At 40.7% G+C, this 23,282-nt stretch overlaps 2 protein-coding genes and 1 long non-coding RNA gene across 5 annotated transcripts in view; 1 reads left to right on the forward strand and 2 right to left on the reverse strand.

Annotated features, from left to right (window-relative positions):
• Nucleotides 1-457, reverse strand: part of THAP10 (THAP domain containing 10) — a 9,206-nt gene extending 8,749 nt beyond the window's left edge. The window contains exons 1-2 of the mRNA XM_029952265.1: nt 439-457; nt 22-337 (exon numbers count right to left, since the gene is read on the reverse strand). Coding sequence (XP_029808125.1) covers nt 22-337; nt 439-457 — 335 coding nt within the window. The remainder of the gene's footprint in view (nt 1-21; nt 338-438) is intronic.
• Nucleotides 339-23,282, forward strand: part of LRRC49 (leucine rich repeat containing 49) — a 153,670-nt gene continuing 130,726 nt past the window's right edge. The window contains exons 1-7 of one of the 3 annotated variants that reach the window (XM_029952517.1): nt 339-613; nt 1,271-1,327; nt 3,897-3,984; nt 8,111-8,308; nt 8,654-8,756; nt 12,195-12,398; nt 20,370-20,436. In XM_029952517.1, the coding sequence (XP_029808377.1) occupies nt 566-613; nt 1,271-1,327; nt 3,897-3,984; nt 8,111-8,308; nt 8,654-8,756; nt 12,195-12,398; nt 20,370-20,436 (765 nt within the window). In that variant the 5' untranslated portion in view covers nt 339-565. Of the gene's footprint in view, nt 614-1,270; nt 1,328-3,896; nt 3,985-8,110; nt 8,309-8,653; nt 8,757-12,194; nt 12,399-20,369; nt 20,437-22,265; nt 22,288-23,282 lie in introns of those variants that run through there. The other 2 variants (XM_029952518.1, XM_029952519.1) reach the window with 2 other exon arrangements.
• Nucleotides 1,225-15,073, reverse strand: LOC115302584. Its single transcript, XR_003913541.1, has 3 exons — nt 15,003-15,073; nt 8,668-8,748; nt 1,225-1,313 (listed from the first exon to the last, which is right to left on the reverse strand). It is a non-coding gene; the product is annotated as an uncharacterized LOC115302584 (long non-coding RNA).

Consider the following 23,282-nt stretch of genomic DNA (forward strand, 5'->3'; position numbering starts at 1 on the left):
GGTGGCGGTGGCGGCCGCGGCCTGCGCACGCCGCGCTTTCCTGCCCAGGGCGACGCGGGCCCCCTTCGCCGGCCGGCGCGGCGAGGACCACCGGAAGTGCCGAGCTGTGGCCCCACAGAAGGGGACGCGGGGCCTGGGTATCGGCCTCTGCCCGCTCGCGCCAGGCCTTCCCCGAGAGCAGGTGGCCGCGGGCAGAGGGATCCAAATTTCGCGCGGGCCGAGATGAGCTGGGCCGGAAAGAGGGACGGACCGGAAGTGGTGGTTGCCACGGCTACCGAAGTGGCCGGCCTCTTCCCCGCCCCCTCCTGCCCACACTCCCGCTCCGCGTGTACGACGCCTGGAAAGTAGAACGAGGAAGTGGGGACGCAGTGGACCCCACGGACATCACCAGAGGTTCTACCGACTGGGGTGGCCGGTTGATCTAGGAGAGGACCAGACCGGAAATGGTCGTCTCCATGGTAACCCTTGAGCGGGTTGCCTGGGAGATGACCCCTTTTGGTCTCGGAGTCTCCGCTGTAGCGTCGCTTCTCAGACCGATCTAACTGATCCTGGACTGTCTCCTGCCATGATTCCTGGGAAATACCGCTCTGTTTCTGGCCGGGCTGCGAACAACGTAAGTTGGGTCTCCTACTTTCCCCTTCTTCGCATTCGTATCGTTTTTCTGACTGGCGTCTTTGTCCTAGGTGATGGGCTGTGTTATTGGGACCAGGACTGCTGAGTCTACTCAAGCTATTGTCTGACCGAGGCTTGAGATTCCTGGACTGGACCAAGGCTCTTGGAGGGTATTTGCTGTTGAATGATGGGTATTCAACGTCTTGTCCAGGTTCTTGGTTTCCCAGAAGGTGGAGCTGGTCTGCTGCGAAAGGCTGGGATTCATTTTAGAACCAGTCAACCCCCAGCCCTTTAAAAAAAAATGAAGAAAAATAATTATTATTAATAGGCACTCCCACCTCCTTTACCTGCCCCATTGAGATATTTACTTAGACCTAAAATAGCAAGTGTCAAAAACCTGAAGTGCTTAGGCAGAGGGTTAAATCGCTGCAGACATTTTGGAAAATAAATCACAGTGAAACCTTTTAATTCATTGTCCTGATTTTATTGTTTTCAGCAAATCCTCAGAACAGGATCATTTGCCACAGACAAAAAGCGAGCATTCTATTTTATTCCAAGTTTTTGTTTTATCTTTATCTGTACTGGTTTGGGGAGGAATATGTGTGTGGGGGATATTTAAGTTAAGAGCAGATTTTATGCTTTAATTTTTACATTGCAGGTGAACTGTGGGCTTCATCTGGTTATTCAAACATCATCGCTTCCTGAAAAAAGCAAAGTAAGATTTAAGCAGATGTGTATTTAAATTGAAGATAATTTACTTTATAATCTACACAAATAGCAGCATGATTTAAAAAGCAGAGTTAAAACTGATTTTTCTTTTCTGCCCACATAAAGTCAAAAAGCCTCTTTTAAAAACTGATTCTTATTTCACCAATTATAAGATGTGAGTTTTCCTTTGTTTTCTTTTAAATGTTTATTTATTTATTTTGAGAGAGAAAGACAAAGAGCCTGAATGAGGAGAGGTGGGGGTTGGGGGAGAGAAAGAGAGAGAGAGAGAGAGAGAGACAGAGAGAGAGAGAGAGAGAGAGAGAGAGACAGAGAATCCCAAGCAGGCTCTACACTCAGCACAGACCCCTAAGCAGGGTTCGATCTCATGACTGAGAGATCATGACCTGAGTAGAAATCCAGAGTCCATCGCTTAACCAATGAGCCACCCAGGTGCCCTGAGTTTTTTTTTTTTTCTTTTACATTTAAGCATTTCGTAAATCAGGATTCTTCTTAAAATTCATGGCACATCATAGTTTAATTGGGAAAATTTTTTCTTTCTTAGTAGTGGGTAAAATGATGATATGTTTTACTATTGATGGCATCTTATAATGGATAAAATGTGATAATTTGGAGGGGCTGTATCTCCACATTCCATTTAAATTCAGGGGAGAAAATAATACATTAGCAATGGAAATATATTAGGCTTAATGCTATTTAGAAGTTAAGATATGAACATAAGATTCTTTTTTCCCCTAATTTGTGCACAGTATCTCTGGCATTTCCATTACACCTAGCTTTAGATTTAATATACCTGATTTTCTTTCTCTCCTGTCTCACCTCAGCATTCAAACCTATTCACCTACCTCCCACACTGTCTCAAGATAATTTTTCCCCGTTTGACCAAGTTGGATACCTCCAGGGGTACCTGGGTGGTTCAGTTGGTTGAGCATCCAACTTCGGCCCAGGTCATGATCTTGCTAATGGGTTCAAGCCCCGCATCAGGCTCTGTGCTGACAGCTCAGAGCCTGGAGCCTGCTTCGGATTCTGTGTCTCCCTCTCTCTCTGCCCCGCTCCTGTTCACACTCTGTCTCTCTCTCTCTCTCAAAATAAATAAACGTTAAAAAAAAGTTGGATACCTCCAACCATCAGAATTCAGATTTTTCCTAAAAAATTGTTCAGTAGACGTCACTGGGGGAACTCTAAGGTGAAGGGCAGCTTACAAATAACAGCATGAGGAGGGTAGGGAGGGTCAATTGGAGTACAGACACCATTAGTCAAGGCAGTAATAGTTGATGATATTATGCATATGAAAATAAACACTGGGAAAATATCATTTGGTCATCTTGTATAAATAGGAATTAGCTAGATTAATCAAAAATATTCGCTATTATAATTGGAAATCATGGATTCCCTTCAAAGTTTTGCTAGTTGATGTACTTCCAGGAAGTGTGTGCCTCATTCAAATTCTCTTCAAACCCTTTTCTAGGGTAGACATATGTTCTAAGAAAATACCTTTAGCTCATATAATTCATAAAGTTAGAGTACAATATTTATAGTGTATATGAATCAAAAGCATCTGGTTTTTAAGATGTGTAATTAGGGCTTTTTATGTGACTAATCACAAGAGGTTGTTTTGATTTTGTTTTTCTCAGTTCCATCAAATAATTTAAAATCAATTTAGAGAAAACCTTCTTAGAAGGTTTAGATATACAATTTTATCTTATAATTGGATTTAAAGAAATTCTGGTGATAAAAACATAGTGATTTTTTTCAACAGAATTTAGTTTCTGTTTTATGTTTCTTGCTTTTGTTTTCTAGAAAATGATTCTTTTAATCATTGTATTTTTAGTGAGGGCATGGAGGCATTGCAGGTGGCTAGTAACACGGTTTTATCTGACCTCATGAAACTGACTCTGATTGTGTGTGTGTGTATAAAAAACCACATAACAAAATTTACCATTTTAGCTATTTATTTTTATATTTTATTTTTTATTTTTTAACATTTATTTTTGAGAGAGACAGAGAGACTGTACATGTGTGGGGAGAGGGGCAGAGAGAAAGAGAGAGATGTGGAATCCAAAGCAGGCTTCAGGCTTCGAGTTGTTAGCACAGAGCCCGACATGGGGCTCGAGCCCATGAACTGTGAGATCATGACCCGAACCGAAGTTGGATGCCCAACTGACTGAGTCACCCAGGTGCCCCCCATTTTAGCCATTTAAAGTTGTGCCAGTTAGTGGTATTAAATACATTCACAAGGTTGTGCATCCATCATCATTATATAGGTCCAGAACTTCTTGTCACCCAAAAGGGAGTCCCTGTACCCAGTAAGGAATCCCTCCCCATTCCCTCTTCCCACCCCCTTTGAAAGCCACAAATCTGTTTCTGTCTCTGTAGATTTTCTTATTAGTAGTACTTTATAGATGGAATCATACATGATGTGCCATTTTGTGTCTGGCATCCTTCACTTGACATGTTTTCAGGGTTCATCTCTCCTGTAGCATGTATCAGTATTGTATGTAATTTTATAATGATCTTCAATCCTTACTGTGAAATTCTTCCCAAAATATTTGTTTTAGGTTGAATTCAAGCTAAATAAAGAAACGCCGTCATTCCCTGGTCGACTCTTGCAACATGACCTTGAAAGAAACTACTCAAGTAGGCAAGGTATTGTCCGCACGTAGAGGTCAGATGTGGTTTTACTTCCTTGGGTAACATCGTATAATAATTCCAGCTATCTAAATCCAAATGGACTTGAATTAAAAGTGAAAGGGTTCATTAACCCATGGTTCATTAATCAAATTGATTCAGTATTTATTTAGATCAGAACTGGTTTCATATACACAGCAAAGTAGATTATTTCCACTACAGAAAAAGCAATTATATTGTAGTTTGGGTGTGGGCTATGCACCACACAATGGGAAAGAATCTTCCAAATACTGTATTAGAACTAAGGAAAGTGGCTAATTAATGAGGGCAAGAGTATGGGAACACAGACGTTTAGGAAATAAGGAAATAGTGGAAAGAGTGACAAGTCAGGAGTAGAGAAGAAAATCTTTCTTTCCCTTACTAGTGCATATAATTATAGATATTTTAAATCAAAGGCCTTAGTGTGCATCACCCACGATTTTGTTAGAAAGGCCTTTTTTTCCTCTTCCCCATTCTGATTTTGTGTATCTTGGGTGGGACTTGGAAATGTGCATTTTAATGTCTTGGATGATTCTGATGGCAATGGTTTGTAGACCATGCTTTGAAAAACACTGCCTTATATGATCTGGTCATGTTTCTGAAATGCATTTTTCAATTCAAGGAGAAATTTCCTTGAGCACATTTGAGTTGTTGGTTGGTTGCTGAGAACTGCGAGCCATCTGTAATGGGCTGGTGTGAAGCACTACCGATTCCTTGTGCGCGGTACCACCCCTGCCTTCTAGGAGTTTCTACGAGAGTGTGGATCGGTGTAGGTGTATCATTGTTCATCTCAGTACTACATGAACATGGGGCCATTTTGAATATCTAATTAGTTTTCATTTTATGTTTTGTTACTTTAGGACCTTCTTGGGCCTGTCTAATCGGACATGACTTTCCTCTTTCCTGTGTCCTACAGTCTTGTCTTGGCAATGCTAGACACGGCATCAGCCTAATTGCAGTTCCACACTGCAGGAAACATCTGTCTTGCCCTCTTTGGTTCAGTTCAGTACATATTTATCGAGTGTGTACTATGTGCTAGATAGTGTGTTAGGCACAGAATTACAGATGTGAGCCTGAAAATTCTCCAGTAGGATTTATATTTGCATTGTCAATTTTCTTCATGTTTTTGCTAATAATATCTTAAATTTATTTTCTATATGATGAGTCAATACATACTTTCCCCAAGCTATTCTTGAGTTAGAAGAGAAAGTTTATATACAGATTTCTACAGAACTGGTCAGGTAAATTTATTTAGATGGTAAGATATTACTAGATACTTGGTAATGAGAAAATAGTGTGGAACACTGAATTTTGTGAACGTAACAAATGTATAAAGTTTTATACATGAGTAATGACTCATAAAATACAAAATTCTCTAGGGGAAAATAAACATTGTTTTTCATTGAAGGATTTTATTCAAGATCATTCTCTGGAACAGGCTACTCATTTGTACCCGGTTGTTTCTAAATGTGCCTCCTCCATAGTTCGAGGCAGTTTCATGCAAAGAAGGCCACATGGCATGCAGCTGTTTTCTTGATTTTTGTTCTCACCATTCTACCTGCAAAGGCATGGAACTTTGGAGAAATTCTTAGTAGCACTTTATCAGGAAAGTTTGGGAATCTTTATCTAATAAACTGTATCCTGATGCCCCATCATTATCATTCATTTCACTCCATTTCTTATTTTTCTCTACTTTCTCAAAATTAATTAAATGTGTATGGTAGCCTGACAGCATAAATTAATCCGGGGCACTCTAGTCTAAAGAAAGAAGCTCAATGTTTTATTTGAGCCGGTAAGTCTAAAACTTGGCATGTGATTTCTTTTGGGCTTTTAAGAATACTATTAAGAGCTGATACTTGTATCCTTGAGATTTTGTAAGAGCTGTATATTTGAGGGATACAATAAGATCTCAGTGAGCCAGAGTTTCATGTATTAGATCCCTTACGGAAGACTTCTAAAATGTGTATATAGAGAGGAAAAGGCAGTGCTTCTCTCTTAAGATCATGATAAATCGGTGGAAAATCTAGAATCAGAATCTCAAAGATAAGGCCGAGTGGACACACATATATGGCCATGTACTGTATCACTCATCCATGCATTTTTTCCATCCATTCACCTACCTATCCATTTACCCATCCATTCATTTGTGTATCTAGGGTGCAGTGCAGTAAAGATTCTTACCAAATCCAGGCCTTTATTGAAAGAATGTTCAGAACTTTTATGCCAAAATATAAGATTTTGATTTTTTTAACAGAAATATACATACAAAACAGATTTTCAATGAACTCTTAGTAAATTGGAAAATCAATTAATTTACAGATTGCTTACTGAATTCAGATGTGGCCAAGAATTAGATTGTAAAATGAGGTCTATGTCCCAGAGAGTTTATGAATTTAATTGGGAAAACAAGGGCTTCATATCCTATAAATTAAATAGTGATCTATGAAATAATAACAGGAAATGTTTCAATTAAAACTTTGCCACATAGTAATGTGGTTTATATGTAGGGTGAAACGTCTCATAGATCTATGAGTGTTTGATCTACAAATATATGTGCATATATGTGGGTGTTTATATACCATGTAAATATGTGTATGTTTCAATCATGACCACTCTGGTTTCCATTCATTTAGAGCATCTTGCTTGTGGGATTTAAGGCCTTTCTCCTATTCATTCTCATTTCATGCTGGTTATTGTTAAGATATATATATATATACATATGTATATATATGTTACACTAATCTTGATAGTAAGCTCGTCATACCTTCTGTGTATAATAGGAAACAAAATGTGTGAGGGTAAAACTCCTTTGTTCACTCAACATGCCTGAAATTACTCTTTGATTGTTTCCTACACCCCAAGTCTTTTGAAGTTTAAATCTGCCTCTTAAACTAGGGATTAGTTTGAAGCTTTAACAAAATACTTATAAAAATCTAACTCTAATGCTAATAAGAAAAATCAGGTTTGTCTATTGTTTGGAGTTTTACCTTTATAATCTTTAGCTGACCAGTTACATCATAATCAGTTAATCCTGAGACTAATTTTTGTTTGTTTTTTTTTAACCGTCTGAAGTTTGATTCCCACATCAGTTTACCGAATCGTGGTTGCTTTGGTATTCTGTTAGGAGCTGAATCCTGTCCCAAGACCAGTTCATTGGTGAACATGATGTCAGTTCTGAATGAGTATACCCAAGAACATCATTATTCACTATCATGATGTTTCATGATATTTAGAAAAGTGGATATGATTATTTCGTGCAAGAAGCTAGCTGTGTGATACTTCAGCTTATACCTTAAAGACCCACAGAAGCTAGCAGATACCATTGCTTTACAGCTTTTTAATGCTGTCTGTATAGAACTTGATTTTGAGATGCCATCATGTTGTCTGATGGTCTCCCCAAAAGTATGTTAGCTTTCTAGATTTGGGTTTATCTTTTCACCTTATTAGTCCGCTTAAGCTGCAGAATTCTGTGGTAGCCATCATTTCCTTTTTACTGCTTATTGCTCCCTTCAACATCAATTGCTGCTTTCAGGGATGTTCTCTTCATGGGAGAAAATACAGTAGATTTCTTCTGGTGTTCAAACGGTCTCCTTTAGCCCCTTCCTCAAGTCCACCTCATTTCTGGAGCTGTGCGGCATCTGTTCTTCACCATTCTACGTTATTCTGGGTCTTTAGAATACATCCTAGTATCCACCTCCCCCAACCCATGTGTGGCCATCTTCCTAAATGAAAAATAATTGTCACATTTATGTGTGAATATATAACAGATACCATTTTTATTCTGCCTTTTGTGTATAGTTCATTAATTTCATATGTGTTTGGCCATTCGATTGAAAGCTACTTGCTGGCAGTCGGGTTTATAGGACCACAGACCATTCACCTCATAGGAGTATCACACCCTGTGGACCCCAACTCCGATTGTACTGCATTTATTCTCATCCGTTGGTCTCTGCAGTATTGTCTACTAATAATAGTAGCTGAACATACAAAGAAAAAGTGGTGATGCCAGCTTTACGTTTGGCTACCCCAAACTACTTTCTCTATATTTCCAGTAGCAAAGTCATGTACTGTGTAGCTTTGTGACAAACTTTTTGGTATTTTGAAGGAGATGGAAGAGTAATAAGCCCTTCGCCTCGTAATAAATCATCCTGCATCTCATCCACAACAAACGTGACAGACCTATGTGGGCTGGAAATGAAAACCACCCTGAGCTCCTTATCAGCATTTGGAGAGTCTTCCATTCAGACACCTTCAAAGTCCAGAACCCGGCAGGGCTGTCATAGTGCCGGCCCAAACGTATCTGGTAATGAGGGACCACCGTCTGAATTCTAAGAGAGTTAACATTTAGTACTAGGAGTCAGCCTCACGAAGGGGTAAGGATAGCACCAGAGCTGTTCGTACTTTCAGCCAATCTCCAGGGTGAGGGAAGAGTTACTTGGTCTATATGGACTATCTATCCAGGGTACAGTTTAGGTTTGAGGGGGAAAAAAACAAACTCAAATGTGATCATTTTAAATGTGGAGAGCTACGGAAACTGTACTTTCCAGAAAAGATATTTGTAGGTGCCAGAGTTCTTCAAAAGTAAGATAACTTTAGTCTTGAAATGTTAGAGGTTTTTCTTAAGTAATGTGCATTTCATTTTTAATAGGTGATCATATTCACCTGGCTAGCTCCTCGATGCCGTCGTTTCCCGTTCTCCAGCGTTCTTCTGAAGAGAAAATTCTTTATTCAGACAGGCTGACCCTAGAAAGGTGAGACAATTTGCTTTATTATTATTATTTTTTTTTTTACTAGATAATAAACATGGTACAAGACTGGAAAAGTACAAAAGTCTCTCTCCCTTTTCTTATTCTCCAGCTCTTCGGTTCTCCCAGGTAGGTAGAAACACTGTTACCCCTTATTTATTTATCCTTCCAGGGGTGTGGGGAGGGGTTTTATATAATGTAACAGAGCTTACCTGTACCCTGAAAGAGTCGTGTAGTAATTCTAGAGTATGACACTGATAAAAATGGATTTTAGGATAGAAAACCTTTATCATCTGGTCCTCATATGGGCCCTTCTGGGCCCTATGCAGTTAACCTCACTGGCCTAACCTCCTCCTAATCCCTCCCTCATTCACTCTGCCAAATTTACTCCTGCCGCCTTGCTGCCCCTTGAATACACCAAGCATGCTTACACCTCAGGGCATTTGCACTTGATGTTCCCTCTGCCTAGAATGCAGTTCCCCCACATCTCTGTAGGCTCCCTAACCCCCTTCAGGTCTTTACTCAGATGCCATCATGCTGGGGACAGCCTTCCCGGCCACCCTCTCTAAATCTACTATCCCTTCCGCCCTGACACTCCCCAGCCCCCTTCTCTGCTGTATTCTTCCTCTTAGCACTCACCACTTTCTAACATTAAGTACTTTACTTATCAAGTTTATTGTTCGTCTCCCCTTACTGGAATATAAATTAAGTCTACAAACTCTGGGAGTTTTGTTCCATTCTGTATCCCTAGCACCTAGAATAGAGCCTGGGGGAAACATAGACTAAAAATCTTTGGAGTGAGTGAATAGGGTGAGGATTTGACCCCTAGCTTTAAGTCTAGGAAGCCCTTTGCATTTCCAAGAGCAAATTGTTAAGCAAACTTCTTACATCGGCAGTGCCTGACGGTAAATTGTCGTGGACCATTTGTGTGTCTAGGTGGGAAAAGCTCTCCGAGGGCTGCCTACTGTAGGCAGAGCACCACTTGAGGGCACGGACTCTCGTGACAGCTTCGTAGTATCGCTGGGTTTTGTGATCTCATGCTGTCCAATATTTGTAACTTCTCCGATATCATGTTAATGTTCTGAGAGATTTTCTGGAGATACGTATCTCAGTCTTTCAAAGTCCAGCCAAGAATAGCATCGCAGCGGGTGCCTTGATACTGACAGGAGCCAGTGTTTGTGAGGCCGAGAGATAACAGGTTACACACTCGTGTGCCAGCTTGCGGTGGTTCAGGCAGTTGTGAAGACGGTCCTTGTATCATGGGCATCTGGAGTGAAGAAGCCAACTGGTCAGGTGGAGCCTTGCTTACCAGGGAAAGGCAGGACCGAGGGAGTTGACTCAGCTTCCGAGGCTGGGTGTGAAATGGCAGGATCGCAAAGGTGCCACAAGCTCAGGCGTAATTCCATCAGGAGCAGGGCATGCAATCTAGAAAGCGGGGCTGGCAGTGAGGCCCTCAGCGGTCAGTATTTGAGAGCCAGGGGTAGTGGCCATGGTTTCCAAAGGCAGTTCTGCCACATTGCAGCTTCTGAGCCAGGAGACTGAGGGGCCAAGGGGAGCCTGAGAAGCAGTGCTTGGAGAGCTGGGCTCTGGCTGTCCTGGGGGGTAGGGCAGGCCGGGAGCACCAGCAAGGCAGCCTTCTAGCACCAAGCAGGAAACAGAGGCAGAAGTACAGTCCAGCAGACTCCTGGCATGGGGCAGCTCAGGGATTTTGTAGGGAGAATGACCCCCGCGGAGAGCACCGGCTTTTTATGTGTGTGTGTTCGCTTGTTTTGCTGGGTGGCAGGGACTTAGGGGGTGAAGGCGTGCACGGTGAGCCTTGGATCTGGGACTTAGTCACTGGATTTAGAATCTGAGAATCTGGCTTTTATTTTAAGCTCAATAGTTTATGTAAGAGGGAGGCCCGAGATTGTTTATTTTCCTTTCTCAGTAATGACTGACTTGAAACTTGGAGGAACTAGAAGCTGGGGGTAGTCGGAAGTTTAATTATGAGAAACAGATGAAGACGAGCAGGAAACATGAGACAATATAAGTTTTTTGCTAAATGGATAAAGATACACATTTCAAACTAGAATACTTGTAATTTGTTAATTTAAAACTGCTAAAACAAGGAGCAAATGTAGTATAAGTGAATGCATGAAATGAATTCGAAATACTAAGCACACATGAAAACAATTCAACTATTACCTGTTATGTTTTACTTTCCTTCTTTTTAAGCTGATTTTTTCCAGGGTCTGTATTTTTAAACATACCTTTTTTGTTTACAATTTTTTATTTTTGAGAGAGCGAGCAAGTAGGGGAGAGGCCGACAGCGAGGGAGACACAGGATCAGAAGCAGGCTCCAGGCTTTGAGCTATTAGCGCAGAGGCGGACTTGGGGCTCAAACTCACGGACTGTGAGCCCAAGTTGGTGCTCAACCGACTGAGTCACTTAGGGACCCCCTAAACATCATATCTTTGATGGCCGTTAGCATTCAGTCATTTCCTTGTGCTAATCATTCTGTTTTCTCTAAATGAGGTCAATTCTGATCACTTCCACAGTTTTACTCATGCTTATTTTCTTTAGAGAATCTATTTATTTGATTTTTACTGAAAGGAAATAGTTCTTAATAAGTCTCCCAATTAGAGTTGTTCACACACTGATCAGTAGAGCCCCATTTTCCTTTAACACTGTTGAAAATCAGAGTAGAACCTCTCCTATCTGGCCATATTGTTGCACTCTGTGGAATTCTTAAAGGGCCCTGCACATATTTACTTCACTTGTAATACAGGATAGCTTTTCGCATAATGGAGACTGAGTGTTTCAGATACAGCTAAAGGCATAAGGTTTCATCCTATCCTACAGCATCTATATGTTCTGCAAAGTCTAAAGTTAATGTTGAACGTGTAATCATACTTTTAAAATCTAAGCTTCTGAGGACCACTTTTCCATGACTGGACTTCAGGATGAAACTTTCCATCAAGTGAACTGTAGACGGCCGGATTTCTTGATCTTCCTAAGATGCCATTCAGCTCTAGAGTCTGTGATGCTGTGAGAGACTTTTTCCCCGGATGACTTAGTTGCCTGGGCGCTCTTTCTATTAGTGGGTTGACATCAAGGTCATGGCTCTGGTTATGTGTCATGGCTCTTTGAGTCATCTCAACTTTCACCACAGAAGGCAATTACATTGAGTGTTTTCTGATGTTAAGTCCATTTTATGTGAAATAATCGATATTGGAGATTTTATTTTCAATAAAAACGAGAGCTTAGACTTAATTTTAATAAGTGCCTTTGTCAAAGTACATTGTCTTTTATAGAAATGATTTATAATGGTTCCTGGAGGCAAGAAGTGGTTGTGTTTACCTTCTCCTCACAGCATTGAGAGCACAAAGACACTATTAATAACACTTGTAAGAGGAGGCAGATTGTCACACTAAAACCTTATTTACTTTAAAAAATGTTTTCTAGGCAGAAGCTGACCATGTGTCCTATCATTGATGGAGAAGAACACCTTCGTTTGTTGAACTTTCAACACAATTTTATAACTCGGATCCAAAATATTTCTAATCTACAGAGGCTAATATTCTTGGATTTATATGATAACCAAATTGAAGAAATCAGTGGGCTTTCTACTCTGAGATCACTCCGTGTCCTTCTGCTGGGGAAAAACAGGTAATCTTTGGAGAGCAGATTTGTTTATTTGCTTAGGGCTAATGTTGAGTCTTCTGGTGTTCAGATAGCATGTCAGAACTGAATATTTAAGAAACTAATAGGCTAAAATTTGGAAAGAGTGTTTGCATGAATTAAGATTCCGTCATAATTTATCTTATGAGATTCAGTCTAACAGCCAAACCAAATAATATTTACTCAATGCATATTTTATTATTTCCATTGCTTTCCAGTGCCATATCTTATATGGGAGTGAATAGCAAACTTTGGCCTTAACTTTATGTTTCCATGGGCTATATTACGTAAGCATGAGTATTCACTTCAGGCTTATGTGTTTCACTTGTAAATTCTCAGTGCTTGACTGAGCATAGATATTTGATACTTTGTGCTAGTCAAATTACTGATTGATTCTTTTTTGGAGGGTGTTTTCAGTATGTGTTTAATATTGTACCCTTTATTAACTTCCCCAGTTCTTTTAAACATTCTTATGTTTATTTTTTTGAGAGAGAGAAAGAGACAGACAGACAGAGTGTGAGCGGGGGAGAGCGAGGGAGCCACAGAATCCAAAGCAGGGTTGGAATCTGGCACAGAGCTCGAATCCACGAACCCCGAGATCATGACCTGAGCCGGTCTGCCGCTCAACTGACTGAGCCGCCCAGGTGCCCCGCCCCAGTTCCTTTTATAAGGCTCTCTTGTGTTGTGCCGTTACACAATTTCTGACTAATGTCCTTGAGATTTGTCCATGACTTTTCTCTCCATTCTGTTTTACTAGATAGCTTTTGCAGTGCCTACAAAGAAGGGCTGTTTAGCAAACTCCAAAAATGATTTTTATATTATCAAATAATGAATTTTAGATACAGCATTATATCCAAGCTTGGTTCTGTTCCCTTCTTCTGCCCCCCACCCCCATCTTCCAATGAGGACCTTGAATTCCGTCTTTATTCTCACTGGCCAGTGGTAATAATAAGGTGCTTTTTCCAAGATCATGTCCCAGATTTCTAGGTTCTTGTCTATTCTTTGTGGTTTCTCTCTCTCTCTCTCTATCTCTTTTTAAAATTTTTTTAAAGTTGGTTTACTTATTTTGTCAGAGAGAGACGGCGCGGGGGGGGGGGAAGAGAGAGGGAGAGAGAGAGAGAGAGAGAGAGAGAGAGAGAGAGAGAGAGAGAGAGATGTAGGAGGGGCAGAGAGAATCCCAAGCAGGTTTGCACTCTCAGGAGAGCCCGATGCAGGGCTCAGTCTCATGAACTGTGAGATCATGACCTGAGCTGGAACCAAACATCACATGCTTAACTGACTGAGCCACCCAGGTGCCCCTGTTCTCTGTGGTTTCTTAGAAGTTCCCACCAATGTAGTTTGTCGCCTATACTTGGTTCAAGCATCAAAATGAGCATTATGGCAGCCAGAGGGAATCTGGGGAAATTACAGAAGCATGGAGTATTAGGGCTTGAAATGACCTCAGAGATCAAAGCTCTCATTTCACAGATGAAGAAATGGAGATGTAAAGTGACTTTTGCAAAGTTAGGTACGTACAGACTGTACACAGTAGGAGTGCACTAGCAGAGTTGTTTACTGAGTAAAGTAAGAGGTCATCTTTCTCTCCATTTAAGGCATTTCCTTCTAGGTGCTCCCTGTTTTCTCTCCCAGAGATTTCTTAACTTTTTTCTGATCCCTGGAGTTATTGATCTGTTTGTGTAGCTTTTTATTCTTTAGTACCATTGCCTCTGGGCCCTCCCTTCAGTCCCGGGGTAAGGTGCTTCCTAGTGGCATTTTTAACCTCCTTTGCTACCTTTATTTATTAAAAGAAAATTTAATGTGTATTTATTTTTGAGAGAGAGAGCAGGGGAAAGGCAGAGAGAGAGAAAGAGGGAGACACAGAATCCAAAGCAGGCTCCAGGCTCTAAGATGTCAGCACAGAGCCCGATGTGGGGCTCGAACCTATGAACCATGAGATCATGACCTGAGCCAAAGTCGGATGCTTAACCAACTGAGGCACCCACGTGCTCCTTCTTTGCTAGTTTTCAACATAAATCCTAAGAGCAGCTCCTAGGTTCCAATGTTTTAAATAATCTTTCAGTCTACTTTTCTTCCTGCTTCTGCTTTGCAGTTTCTCTGGGTTTTCAGAAACAAAATTTTAAGTTTAAAAAAAAAAATTGATGCCTTGGAGACACCAGTCCCATCTGACCTTCCGATCTTTTCAAAGGTCTCTTTGCTTCTCTACATCTAAGGGACCTAACGCCCTTTTTTAGATCCTTCCCTTGATCAGGTAAAAGCAACCTAGGGCACTCTCCTCTTTCTGCTCCATCTTTTTGTTTGTTTTGTTTGTATTCAGTCCTGTTTTTATTTTTCACATAAAGAAAATAGCCACCAAACAGTTTTAGAGTGGCTGGTGTTCTTGAATAAAAAAGAAAGTCAGAAAGACAACTTTCCACATTCTCCCAGAAAGCATATTTGGAAAGTATCAGAACAGCGCAAATCTCTCATGTGTTCTCTGGCCAGCTGACTTTGTCACAGCAAGGGGCCTGTGAGCCTGGACTACACAAATCTATCCAGAAGCAGTACTTAGGGAACAAACCTGGCTGAGGGATACAGGAGTAAGGAAAAGCTCACCCTGTCCCCTTGGGTTTGTCTTGGGTGTATTGTTGCCCCCTGCTGGGCAAGAGTCCAGAACGTTTTCTCCCTCTCACTTTGCAAAGCGCCGCACCATGTTTTAGTCCAAGACAGTGGAACCTTCTAACTCCTCTGCTTTCTATATTCCTGTTTATCTTTGTGAGATTCTGGGGCCCTCATGATCACAGGCTAACAGGTAGGACCTCTGTGCTCTTTTGTCTGATCACCCAGGACTATAGCTCTAAAACTCCTGCCAGGCTCTGGGATTCCATATTCCTTTCCTATTGATTACTTGAAGATCTCCACTTAAGGATTGGTGGAGAAAAGCCTAGCCTTCATAGAGATTCTAGAATGTAGTGCTTATGTGCGCATCAGCATCATAAAGAAGCGTCGGGAGATGGGCTGTGACCTATCCCTAGTAGTCTGTGGCTGCTGAGGTCATGGGTGGCGCTTGTCTTTTTCCAGTTTCAGTCCATTTAGTAGGAGAACTTCCTTTAAACAAAAAAATCTTTCACGTCATAATGAGATTGGCTAGGATTGTGCAAATCTTATACATCAGTACCTAATCTGATCAATGATCTTCTGCTCAGCAGATGCCTTCATCTGCCTCTGAATTCTTTATAATTGGATCTGTTTTTAGGTCATTTCAGGCACTGGGGGTGGGACAAGAATCTCTGACAAAGGCAGTTCTGAAGACAAGACAGCAAGAGGGTTGGTTGGTCTTGGGTTTCACTGACAGCGACTTGCCTGCTTTTGTCCCTCTTCACTGGAGCAATCCAAATCTGAAGTGAGTCACAAAGCCACCGTGTGTCAAAGCTAAAAGAAGGCTGGAAGTCACAACATGTAGGCACGACTTTACTAGACAGCTTAACAGTATGTGAGGCCCTGGTGGAGTTCTGTGGGAAGGTTTACTGCACACGAAGCTTTCTGAGATTGAAGGACCTTCCAGCTGCCCAGGGTTTCTGATAAATACCGAAGCAGGACACAAATCAGAGAACTTCAGGCTGACACAGTCTCCATCCCTTGTGTGTAATCCTCAAAAAGTTAAAAATATAATTCCCAGACAAATAGTAATTACAGGCCAATGTTTTAATTAACTCAATAATGAGGGAACTAGTAGGAAGACAAAGCTGGCTCAAGAGGAGGATAAGAGCAACAGATACATCATCAATGAAAAGTGAAGAATGCCGGAATATGATTAAGTTACACAGCAGGTCCATGTTCTACAGAGCAGTGAAATTATTGCCCCCTGGGTTACTTTTTCTGACAGACAAAAATAAGTTGCATTCCTACTTGGCAAAAATCATCATCATGTCTTGAATCAGTTTTCTACAAGTCGGTACATAACTGGGGCTTTAATCAGTAGAAAATGGGTGTCCCTTAGGTACGCCTGTTCCCAGTGCTCCGATAGGACATTGGAGGAACATACAGTCATTCCTTTGCCTTATTTCTGCGTTTTGTTTATCTACACTGACAAGCGCTCCTACTCTACTTACCTGATCATAGTTTTTATAGAGTTGGTTTTTATGCTGTGTGTTTTTCATTTGAGTATATTTTATTATATACATCTTCCATTAAATGTTCTCTGAAAAAACATTTTTTTTGAAAATATATTTTCAAGAGCAGCGTAATATATAAATATGTAGATAGTGTGTAATAATTAGTATTTTTCCAGTTAGATACTCATATTGTGTCTTTTTTTTGCTATGATAATGCTTTGATAAATATCCTATCCATAAATTTTTAATTTTGCCTGCTTACTTAATTTTGAGAGAGAGAGAGGGACAATGTGAGCGCAGAGGGGCAGACAGAGAGGGAGACATGAATCCAAAGCAGGCTCCAGCCTCTAAGCTGTTTGCACAGAACTCAACGTGGGGCTCAAACCCACAAACTGTGAGATCATGACCTGAGCTGAAGTCAGACGCTCAACTGACTGAGTCACCCAGGCATCCCCCTACTTTAGTTAAAAAACTAAGTAGGTGAGTTCATCCTTGTGAAACTCATATGAGAGGAGCGTTGAGATTTGATGTGGAAGGTCTGTATCTTAAGGTAATACTTCTCAAAATGTGACCTCTGGACCCGCAGCATCAGTAGCACCCGAGAATATGCTAGAAATATCAATGTTCGGACTCTATCTCAGAAGATCTTTAGGTGGGGCTCAGCAGTCTCTATTTTAGCAAGCCCGGGAGATGATTCTGACACAAAAGTTTGAGAACCACTCTTTTAGAGAATGTGGGCTTGCGAGTATAAACAGAGCTGAATGAAAGACTTCTCTACTAGCTGAGAAGTCGGATTGCTGTTAAGGGAGCACCGCTCTGGGGGCACCTGGGCGGCCCAGTCAGTGAAGCATCCTACTCTTGATTTTGGCTCCAGTAATGATCTCACAGTTTGTGGGTTTGATCCACTCTGCGCTGACAGCGAGGAGCCTACTTGGGATTCTCTCTCTCTGCCTCTCCCTTTCTCACATGTGTGCATGCGTGCTCCCTCTCTCTGTCTCAATATAAATACATTTTTAAAAACTTAAAAGAAAGCATCTCTCTGTCCTAGTCCATATTATTAGGGCACTGACGTTTTTCCCAACTGTCCTAAATATTTCAAGAGCAAAACAGGCAGAAGAATAATTTTGTTAAAAGTTTTCCCTGTTTTCCTGTCTGATAGTGTCAGCATATGCTTGAGGAATTCTTTTAAAATACTAAAAAAAAAAATATATATAGGGATAGGAAGAACAAAAGATAAGACGAGGGTGTGGCGTGTGTGTGTGTGTGTGTGTGTGTGTGTGTGTGTGTGAGATAAGGGAGAGAAGAGGATCTACAATCCCACTGTGATGGTGCATTGTAGTGTGTGTATGATAAACCGGATTGAATTGGTTGTGGTGATGTAATTCTGAATTTGGCAATGATGTAAGACGGCTGAGGCCAAATGGTGATGGAAATTCACAACATTAACATTTGCATTATGTTTACATGGGGATTCACGTGAAAATGTTGGGGTTTCGGAGCAGGTGGTCCAGAAGGGATTCTTCAGATGTCTTGGGTGCAAAAAAGTGGTTTTATTAAAGCACAGGAACAGGATGTGTGGGCAGAAAAGCTGCACTGGGATTGTGAGGAGCATTTGATTGTATACTTTCAAGTTGGGAGGTGGTTAGAGGTCGCATAAGTCTGTAAGGAATTCTGGAAGCAAGATTTCCAGGACCTTGAGGGGACTAGCTATTGTTAGGAAAAGGTCACTTAGTACTGTCTACTAAAACCTTAGTCAGGAGACCCTTCATATATATGTCGGGGGCCCTATGCTTGGAGGATGGTTGCTAACATATATCTTGGGGTAGAGATAAAGGAAGTTTCCAAAGGAGTTTTTACATGTTAAAGGAGACTTACAGGATGCTGGAGTGTAAGATTATGTTAAGCTATGATTGCCTTTTGCCCTTAGCAAAGTATTAACATTGAGGTAGCTCAGTTCCTAGAGAAAGGCCACTCTGCCTGTCTCAAGACCTGTCAATGGGCTGGAAGTTGTAAGGAGATTTAATTTTTTTCTTTTTTGCCTTTGTTCCCCACATCAGTGATCAGCATATATGAAATTTCAAGGGATGATCCAGGTTCTGGAAACATTTAGGAATGTAGAAATGGCTCTTTGAGGCAGTAAGTAATGACAACAGAAATATATAGTGATAGGCAGACAATGATCAAGATGGATTGCGTGAACTTCTTTTCTACTTCATTTCAACTTCAATTCTTTGCCACTGCTCCATGCCCTCTACTGAATTACGGTAGTATAAGAAATTAGGATCTGTAGGAGGGAAAAAATAAAAGGGAAGTGATTTTTGTTTTATTTCTTTAGAACTGTCTATGGGGCGCTAGGGTGGCTTAGTGGGTTAAGCACCCAACTCTTGCTTTTGGCTCAGGTCATGATCTTCTGTTTTGTGAGTTTGAGCCCCGCATCCTGCTCTGTGCCGACAGTGTGGAGCCTGCTTGATATTCTCTCTCTCTTTCTTTTTCTGCTACTCCCCTGCACATGCATGCTCTCGGTCTCAAAAACAAATAAATAGTAAAAAAGAGAAGAATTGTCCAGTTGGAGGCAGTTGGGCAGAGAAGGTGGCCGGAAAAGATAGGAATGAGGGAGACAGTGGGTGGGCCCTAATCATTAAGGAATATAAAGAGGGGGTATTTTAGAGATAAAATGCTGTGTTTTTTAATTTATAGCAATGTTTTAGCTTTTCACAGATGACAAATCAAAAATTTCAAATATTCACTAACTGAGCAGGTCTATACTTATGTGGTGTCTGATTTATCTTGGCAATAAATAATCCTATTATGAATACCCTTGTACATAAAACTCATCCACTTAGTATATGTTTATTTATTCATTGAACAAATATTTATTGGGTTCCTACTCAGTGCCAGCCTCTATTTTGAGTGTTGGGGATACAGTAGAGAATATGTCAAAGTTTCTGCCCTCTTGAAGCTCACATTTTGGTTTGAGGAAGGAGATCATAAGAACATAAACATAAATATAATTTTAGGCAAGGCTAAATGCAATTAAGTCAATTAAAGCAGGGGAGAGGGAGCGAGTAATGGAGACAGGAAGGGGGCGTGAACCCTGCGAAGTTCTGGGGGGAGGACACTGAGGAAGAAGGAGCAGCAAGGTAAATGATCCAAGGCAGAAATGAACTTGTCGGGTTAGCGAGAGCAGGGAAACCCCTGTGGCCAGAGCAGAGAGCCTGAGCCGTGGTGGAGAGAAGGCTGGAGGAAGAGTCAGCCCCAAGACTCAGGGCCTTGAAGACAGAGACAGGGAGTTTAGATCATATTCTGAAGTAAAGAGAACCGCCTTGAATAAATGCATTGACCTAAAGTTCTTAGAAGTAGAGTTGCTTTTTCTTAAAGATAATGGCGTTTAAGCTGTCTTTGGGACTTTCCCCCAGTGGGACTGCATCTTTAACATTATAATTAAATCAATGGGAAATACGTTTTTGTTTTATGTATATAATTACATATAATCTCTTACTGGATGCACACTTATATACATGTATCTATAGCTGTTTCTATATCTGTGTACTTATCTGTAGAAAGAATAAACTAAGAATGAGTTTACAGGGCACCTGGGTGGCTCAGTCAGTAAAGCAACGGACTTTGGCTCAGTTCATGACTTTGTAGTTCGTGAGTTCAAGCCCGCGTCAGGCTCTGTGCTGACAGCTGGGAGCCTGGAGCCTGCTTTGGATTCTGTGCCTCCCTGCTCTCTGCCCCTCCCCCACATATGCTCTTTCTCTGTCTGTCTCTCAAAAAAAATGTTAAAAATCAATAAAAATGGCTTATGCTCTAGCTTGTTTTGATTTACAATAAATGCGTCCATATTTCTTCTCATTCTGTTTTTCAGAATCAAGAAAATCTCAAATCTGGAGAACCTCAAAAGCTTGGATGTCTTGGACCTTCATGGAAATCAGGTATTGTAAAGCTCATCTTTTTCTTTTCTGAAAAAATTCTGGGAAGTCAGGTATTATAAAAATTTTAACAATGATACTTGTGTTGAATTTTTCAAGAGTAACTTTACTGATTCACTGAAATGTCTAAGGTATTAAGACTGCTGATATAAGATGGCAGTTCCTTGGCAGTGGATGACAGTGGAGACTTATAAAACATTCGGAATCCTTAATTTATGAAAGTTTTTTTCTTACTTAGTCTTTTATTATTTTCATTTATTTATTCGTTTATTTATTTTTATTTTATTTTAGAGAGAATAGGAGTGGGGGACAGGGGCAGAGGGAGAGAAAGAGAGAGAGAATCCCAAGCAGGTTTCAGGCTCAGTGTGGAGCCCACTATGGGGCCACATCCCACCACTCTGGGATCATGATCTGAGCCAAAATCAAGAGTCATACGCTCAACTAACTGAGCCACACCAGTGCCCCAATCATTTATTATTTTTAAAATATGATTATACAACCCTAGCCCAACAACCAGAATATTACTAACAATCTTCTTCTACTTAGATATTTCTCCTTTATTCTGAGGTCACCACTATTCAGGATTTCACATTTATTATTCCCTTGTAGATTTTTAAAGTTGGTTTTATCACATATATATGTGTCTCAATAATATCTTGTGTTGTAGTATTGTTATACTTTTAAAAAGGTATCATGCCATATATTGTCATCTAGTATTTGCTTTTTTTAAATGTTTATTTATTTTTGAGAGAGAGAAATAGACAGACAGACAGACAGAGACAGGGTGTGAGTGGAGGAGGGGCAGAGAGAAAGAGAGACAGAATCCAAAGCAGGTTCCAGGCTCTGAGCTGTCAGCACAGAGCCTGATGCGGGGCTTGAACTCACAAACTATGAGATCATGACCAGAGCTGAAGTCGGACACTTAACCAACTGAGCCACCCAGGAACCCCCAAGAATTTTAAACATAATTTTTTAAAATGTTTATTTATTTTTGATAGAGGGAGAGAGAGAGGAAGACACAGTATCTGAAGTAGGCTCCAGGCACCATACTGTCAGCACAGAGCCCAATGCAGGGCTCGAACTCACAAACTGAGATCATGACCTGAGCTGAAGTCAGAAGCTCAGCCAGCTGAGTCACCCAGATGCCCCTAGTATTTGCATTTTCCATACCATATTAGATTAATCTATTTTGGTTACATATCTATAGTGTAGTCCCTTTTTGCTGTGATAAGGTCCATGGAATGATTATATGAAAACTATTTTCTCCACTTTATTATTGGTAGATAGACATTTGGGTTGTTTCCTTTTGTTTGATTCCTTTTAGGAATAGCACTTCTATGAAGATTCTTGTACACGTTTCTTACATGTGCTATATGTACTCTAGGGTATATATCTAGGAATGAAACTGATAGATCAGAGATTATTTAATGTCTGACTTTAAAAGACAATATCAAAGTATTTCCCAAAGTGGTTGTACCAGTTTATATTTCCACCAGTAATGCATAAAAAATCCTGTCACTTCACATTTTTTTCAGCATTTGGAACTGTCATACTTTTTTTTTATGACTCAAGGATTTATTAAGTCATACATACAAAGCATACTGCTAATTGCCTTAGCCAAAGGTCAATATAGAAACAGTTCATAATTCTGTAACAGTCCATGTAGAAAATTTTGTTCTGGGGGTTGAAAGGTCTAACCTTGTGTTCTTGCCAATAGATAAGTAGGACAGAACTTCATTAGCACAAGCCCAGGCTTCTAGAACCTCACAGACATAAAGGAACATGGTTAGGTAGAGCAACAGGAAGCATTTGTCCAGGGGCATGAGGCAAAGAGGAGGATCAGCATTAGTTCAGGTATGGTGTTGGTGATCTGGCAAGATACTGATGTTCAGAAAGTTCATAGTTTAGGATATTTAAAAAATATCAAAAGCTGTAAAGCCGCATCACATGATTTTTACACGTAGTTACTAGACAACTAAGGAAAATGCTATTGGCTTTGAATAAAGTAACAAGTAAACAGAAATGTACCCTCTTAACCTATGAAAATCATTTCTAATGCACTATCAGAAAGATTTTATAACACGAGGAGGCATATTGCTCCTTACGAAGAGGTTGGGTTCTCTAAGAAAAGTACTAACTTAGCAACAATAGGAATGACAGTTCAAAGATGAATGAAATGCCCAGTTTCAGGAGGGACGGCGGGTCTAAGAATAAGGAAAAGCTTAAAACCCTTGGTAATAATACTGACCTTTCTTCATCATTTACCGCATTTGATAGATCAACCTTTTAAAATATTACCCATGACACTTAGTTTTATTATGATGTGCACAGTGTAGTGTAAATTGACCTCTGTATTTTGTCAAAATAGCTGTCTTCATTCTTTGATTGTGTCACGGGCTGCACACATCCCACCCTGATGCATCCACCACTAGAGCAGACACTGCAGCAGAGGGACACAGGAGTAAGAGGGCTCAGAATCTCAGCTCAAGTGGATACACTAAGGTGTTTTTTGTTTTGTTTTTTAAATCTCACTACACAATTAAAAAGGTTGATCCAGGGGTGCCTGGGTGGCTCAGGTCATGATCTCGCCATCTGTGGGTTTGGGCCATGCGTCAGGCTCTGTGCTTACCGGTCAGAACCTGGAGCCTTCTTCGGATTCTGTGTCTCCCTCTTTCTCTCTGCCCCTCCCTCACTCGTACTCTGTCTCTGTCTCTCTCTCAAAAATAAACAAACATTAAAAGAAACAAAAACTCTGCCAAGAAAAAAGCTTCATTTAAAAAAAAGAGAAAAGATTGATCCAAAGAGTTGAGTCAGTACACTCATTCCATTAGGACACACAGAACGGGGTT

This window comes from Suricata suricatta, chromosome 9, assembly GCF_006229205.1.
Source record: "Suricata suricatta isolate VVHF042 chromosome 9, meerkat_22Aug2017_6uvM2_HiC, whole genome shotgun sequence".
Taxonomy (NCBI): domain Eukaryota; kingdom Metazoa; phylum Chordata; class Mammalia; order Carnivora; family Herpestidae; genus Suricata; species Suricata suricatta.